At 38.8% G+C, this 6586-nt stretch overlaps 1 protein-coding gene across 1 annotated transcript; it reads right to left on the reverse strand.

Moving 5' to 3' along the window:
- Window positions 1–2796: 2796 nt before the first annotated feature.
- LOC122001312 (3-ketoacyl-CoA synthase 11-like) lies at window positions 2797–4733 on the reverse strand. Its single transcript, XM_042555994.1, has 2 exons — window positions 3930–4733; window positions 2797–3773 (listed from the first exon to the last, which is right to left on the reverse strand). Exons 1-2 carry the CDS (start codon window positions 4655–4657, stop codon window positions 3008–3010), a joined length of 1494 nt encoding a protein of 497 aa, XP_042411928.1. The 5' UTR covers window positions 4658–4733; the 3' UTR covers window positions 2797–3007.
- Window positions 4734–6586: the final 1853 nt, after the last annotated feature.

Here is a 6586-nt window from a genome sequence, read left to right on the forward strand (position 1 = left end):
AAAAAAAAATAGACTTTCACCGCATTAGATCACCCACGTTGGATGTCGCTCATAGTCACCCATAAAGTATCACTTAGCATATTAATTCTCTCTCTATATATATACATAATAAAAATTAAAATATAGTAACAAAATTTAAATAATATTTTTCAAATTGATCAAGATTACCGACAAAGAGCATCTCTAAAGAAAAATATTTCTTTTTGATTCGAACATTTGGTTGTAAATTAATGGAGGGATCTTTGGAGAATATTTAAATCAAGGAACCCGAATGGGCTTCTGAACATCTAAATTTATACTCAATCGCCCATTAGTTTACAGGGTAAGAGTATGTAGGATAAATTTTCTCTCTATATATATACTTTTTTTTATTTTTTTAGCAAAGATGCCTTGGAATTGATCTAGATGTCTTGATTCTCTTTATTATTTGTCTTTATTTTTTTTTAAAAAAAAATTCCTTAAATAAAAAATTCCTTAAATTTAAAAAAAAAATAAAAAAATATTATACACATGAGTACCTAAAATATATATATCTGGAATTGATCTAGATGTCTTTATTTTTAAAAAAAAATAAAAAATTCCTTAAATTTTAAATCCTAAATATATATATTATACACATGAGTACCTAAAATATTTTTAATTTTATTTTTTAAATTTAAACATTATAATTTAATCTTTAAATTTTAAAGATAAAATTTAATTGACTTAATCTGCAAGTTAAACAAAAATTAAAAAAAATAATACGTATTTCATTTGAAGCGTCAATGAAATCCGTGTACCCTAAGTTAAATCCAAACGAGTCCACGACGTAAAGTGCACTATATATATATATATATATATATATGCTGAGCGATACTTTGCGCGTAATCGTGAGCGAAATCCGATATGGGCTATCTGACGCGGCCAAAATCTAATTTTTTTAATCTCTCTCATCTGCATGCAACAACTTTTCTCTCTTTCTTTTTAAATTAAAATAATATTTTATCTTCTCTCTCCTATTATTACATGAAAAAAATTATTATGGTAGTGATGATACAACGTTGTAGCAGCTACTGTGCAGTAACTGCTACAACTTGTAGCAGTTACTGTGTAGTAGCTGCTACAACAATGCAGTAGCTGCTACAACGGTACAGAAACTGCTACAAAGGTGCAGAAACTGCTATAACAGTGCAGTAGCTACTACAACGGTGCAATAACTGCTACAACATAGTAGTTACTCAATAACACTGCTACACGTTATAGCAGCTACTATACAGAAGTTGCTACAACGTGTAGCAACTATTGTGTAGTAGCTGCTACAACATTGTAGCAGTTACATCACTTTTAAAAATTAGCAGAATAGTGATTTTTGTATACAATCAGATAAGAGAGCAGGCCCGGCTCAAGGCATAGGCCATTAAGGCCTATGCCTAGGGCCCCAATTTTATTGGGGCCCATTAATTAATTAAAGATATTAAAAAAATTAAATTAGCATCATCAATATTAATTAATTATAAATGTCTTACTAATTCATTAATGACACCTTGTCAATTAATTCATTATCGATTCCACTTCCTATTTATACTTTCTATTGGGCCCATTGATTAATTAATTAAAGATATTAAAAAAAATTAAATTAGCATCATTAATATTAATTAATTATAAATGTCTTGTTAATTCATTAATGACACCTTGTCAATTAATTCATTATCGATTCCACTTCCTATTTATACCTTGTACTTATCTTTATTTTCTCATTAATTGCCTACCATAATTTTATATGAGATTTTATTCTACCTTAAATATAATTCATTTTTAAATTGACATATCTCTTTCTTTTTTTATTATTACTTCGATTCCCATTTTATTTTACAATTAGTAATACTATTCTTACAAAACCTAATGAATTCTTTTCTCCTCAATATTTCTTAAAAATCTTAATAGTTTTATCATCAGTGCATTGTGCCATTTTCTTTTTTCATCAGCGATTTTACATGTTTCTCCTTCCTCACCGATGATACTTGCAGAGAACGTCCTTCTCTTCCTTTGCCGATAATATTTCTTCCTCACTCTTTCTTTTTATTTCTCGATAATAATATGAATTAGAGATTTTTTTTATCATAAAATTCAAAGTAAAATGCATTAGCAAAAATAAATTTTTTAAAATTAAAATTAATAAAGTCTATTTGACATTCTAACTAAAAAGATTAAATAATTAATAATTTTATTAATAAAAAATAAAATTATTATCAAAATACCCGTCAGAAAACTAAATTTTATATAAAAAATTATCTTTTTTTTAAAAAATATTTAATTCTTTTTAATAACTAATTTTAAAAATATTTATTTTAAATTATTATTTTCGGTCCCAAATCTAAATGAAAAATGTTTAAAAAAAATTAAAAATATATTAAAAAATTTTGTTTTTTAAATTTTTTTGCCTAGGGCCTCAAGGAATCTTGAGACGACCCTGTAAGAGAGATTAAAAAATTTTATAGTTGCATGCAGATGAGAGAGAAAAGTTGTTGTATGTAGATGAGAAAGAAAGATTAAAAAAAACTAGATTTTGACCATATCAGATAATCCACGTCGAATTTCGCTCACGGTCGTGTCTAAAGTGTCGCTTAGCCTATATATATATAACTGCATGATTAACTCCCGGAATTATCACGTGGACCCGCATTTAATTAGGTAGTATATATATGTTTTAATAAATTTAATATGCTATTTAAAGCACAGACAGTACAATGAAGTGCAATGAACACAGTCGCCGAAAATTTGACAAAGCACGTACGTTGCCGCATAATTCTTTCTTTCTAAATTATATCTGTAATATAAATATCTGCCTACACAACACACACTGACACGTTGATGAGGAAACTGCATGGATTAACTCTAGGAATTAACACGTGGACCCTCATTATTATTATATGTATATATATTTCCATTATGCGAGTAATTATATTGAGCACAGGAGAACAATGAGCACCCTTGTATGCGGCATATCTGGCGTTGTCGGTATCGTGAATTAATAATCAAATTTTATGAGGTGGATTCCCATGGTGTCGGTGTTGGGCGGGACGACGAGTTCTACCGGGTACTTGTGGATCTCGTCCGCCCACGGGTTGAGATCGGGGTCCTCCGCAGCCGGGTCGACGGTCCGGAGCGACCTCCACACGGCGCTGTTGCACTTGAATCCGCCGCCCAACGCGATCTGCCACACGCGGTCGCCCTTGCGCACGCGGCCCTTGGCCTCCATGTAGGCCAGCACGTACCAGATCGAGCTGCTCGACGTGTTGCCGAAGCGGAACAGCGTCATGCGCGACGGCTCCAGGTGCCACTCGTTGAGCTTCAGGTGCCGCCCCATCTCGTCGACCACAGCTCGGCCGCCGGTGTGGACGCAGATGTGCTGCACCGCGCGCTTGAAGTCCGGCACGTACGACTTCGCGCCGGATTTGGACAGCCGCCCAGCCAGCCACGAGGCAGCGAAGTGAAGCTTCTCGGAGGCGGGGAGGATGAGGGGGCCGAGGGTGGTGAGGTTGAGGCGGAGGGCGTCGGACGCCACCGCCATGATGTCCTTGGAGAGCTTGATGCCCAGCTTGCCTTCGTCGTCCACCGCCTGGGCAGCCGCATTGAAGCTCCGGTCCTCAGCTCCCGTGTGCGTGCGGACCACGTGCATCAGCTGGTACTTGGACCGCCTCCTCTCGCTGCGCTTGTTGGTCAGCAGAACGGCGGCGCCACCCACCCGGAACAAGCAGTTGGACACCAGCATCGATCGGTCGTTTCCCTCGTACCTGCAATTTTCAAATTTTAATCAATTCAATCAAATAAATAACGTTCGTACGTAACATGTGTCATGCACGGACGTCCCTTAATTTCGTTGGTAAGACTCGCGGCGAAGGCGAGGGCGGCGGAGCCTTCGCCGCAATGCTTAATTTCGTGTGATGTACCTGCCGCCCATGGAGGTGTTCTCGATGCTGACTACGATGGCATATGAATTCCGGTTGAGCTGAAGGAGATCCCTGGCCAGGGCCACCCCGATCGGGCTCGCGCTGCACCCCATCCCACCCAGGCTGAACGTGATCACGTCGTGCCGGAGCTTGAACCTGTTGACCACCATCGCCGACAGAGACGGCGCCGGGTTGTACAGCCCGCAGTTGACGATCAGGATGTCGATGTCCTCCGGCCTCAGCCCCGTCTTCTTCAGCAGCGCCTCGATGGGCTCGAACATCACGGCGCACGCTTCCTTCCGCGCCTCCACCGGGTGGTTGTACGACCGCGAGCGCAATACCGTCTCCGGGAGGTACGTGTCGTGCCCGAGGCCGGCGCGCTCCAGGATCCTGCGCTGGAACTCGATGTTCTCCGGCGGGAAAACGCCGATGAAGTCCGCCACAGACATGAACTCGTGGCTGGTCTTCTTGGCCTTGTAGCAAGCGGTCTCCATGAGGTACACCGGCCGCGGTCGCCAAAGCTGATAGATGACGACGAGGCAGAGCAGGAGGCATCCGCCGAGGACCACGGTGGTTTCGTCCATCCGACGCCGGAGATCATCCAAGGAGGCGACGGACGGCATCTGCGTGAGGAAGAAAGCGACCGACAGGGTGACGAGGAAGTAGACGCTATGATCGAAGAGGTAGTCGACGGCGAGCTTCCCGTACCACTCGCTCTCTTTAACCATATTGTTGCTTCAGATAAACTATAACCTATATCATATATAAGCTATATAATCATTTGGCTTGTTCATGATTTAGAGTGATAATGCAGAATTTATAGATACGTTTACGATCAGCAAGAATTCAATAAGATAAGAAATTGATCGCTTATCCAATTAAATTTCTTCATTTCACACCAAACTAAGAAAATTGATCTGTTCTCTTTAATGAGGATGCATATCTTTCTTCCTCACAGAGATATGTCCCGATCAAAAAAATAACTTCATGTTCCAACTAAGCTAGCCTAGTGGTCATTCTTAAAATTTTTATTTTTCACTTCCACAGTTTCATAAGTTATAATCATTGAATCCTCCAACTAGAAGTATGTAAATGTTCAGGTTAAACTAAAATTATGTCCTAATTATTATATATTTGTTGAGTATAGAAGAGAGACAACTAATTAACAACCAATTACACTGTCTTACATTCTTCTGTAACTTATCTACCCATTAACACAAACTTAATTTTTAATATTTGACTTATTATTTTTTTCACTTGTGTCCATTTAGAATTTCTATTCCTTAAATACACTATTTAGTTGGCTTGTGAGAATATTCAACTCGTGCATTTATATCACATGAGTTTTAGTTTGAATTTCAGTGCATGCATATACCAACTTTATTCAATTAGTTGACTCGTTTATAAAAAGTCAATCTTTTGCAATAATTTCTACTTGTTTATTATCTTTCAGTTGATTTAATTTATTATACATTATATGTTCTCGTCCGGAACAGAGAAAATGGTAATCTAAGTATGTGGCTTAATGTTGAGTTGAGAAGGGGTTTTCGACATTGATCTTCTAATATTTAAGTAAATTTTTGATGAAGTGGGGAGTAATGAGAATACAATAATAGAGAATCTGTAGAATCACAAAGTTATGCATACCTTTCTCTATAGATGAGAACCCTCCTTTTATAATGTCACTGTAGTATTTGCACACGTATCAAAAAGCGGGTGTACATTTTTCCATGCATCTTAGGAAAAGACACAGTCCAAAAGTGTCTCTGATACATTTTCTTAAACAAGCATGCAAATCCCTAATATGACAAGCTGGAAGCTTCTATTGTACGATTTTTTTTTGTGAAATATGCTTTATTGTTAGTGGCACAAACTTCCAAAAGAATACAAGTAGATATGTAGTTGGGTCCCGCTATAGGCCGACTAGTGGCCTCTTAACAGGGGCACGCCCTGCTCGGTTGTGTTATACAGAGCAATCTCCCTTCACTTAACTTTCCCGTTGTCAGAAGGTTACCTTTTACCCGAACGACTTTGCTACACAGAGCAACCTCCCATCCCGCTCGGCTTTGCTACACAAAGCAACCTTCCGCTCGACGAGGACAACAACCGGGGAATACACTGTCTGTTTGTCTCTTAGTCGTGTTATCCGTTTGTCCTTACTCGTCCGCTCGGACATGCTTCCTGCCCGATGATAACTAACCTGCTCAGCTGACTTTGACGTCTTCCTTGACTTTAACCTCCACGTCAATTGGTCTTCCTTACTTTGACCTATCTTTGGTGTGGCTTCTCTTCATCACCATATCACAAGCCTTCCCCTCAGGTCTAGTCGAAGGAGACTGTAAGTCTGACTGACTGGATAACTAGTGTTTTTGGAAGTCTTTCTTCCCAGCCGGGTGTTTGGGATTTAGAGCCGCCGATTGGCTATAACATTCACTGGTATAAGGGTTTATAGCCGTCGCACGACTGCAATGTTCACCACACAAGGGTTTATAGCTGTCGCTTGGCTGTGAATATTATTGTACAAAGTTTTATAGCTGCCGCTCGGTTGTAATGTTTAATACGGTAGAGTTTAGAGCCTCCGCTCAGCTATGATGATCAATGCCCAAGGGTTTATAGCCACTACTCGGCTATGATGTTCCTTATACAAGGTTTTATAA

Source organism: Zingiber officinale, chromosome 7A, assembly GCF_018446385.1.
Source record: "Zingiber officinale cultivar Zhangliang chromosome 7A, Zo_v1.1, whole genome shotgun sequence".
NCBI classification, from domain to species: Eukaryota; Viridiplantae; Streptophyta; class Magnoliopsida; order Zingiberales; family Zingiberaceae; genus Zingiber; species Zingiber officinale.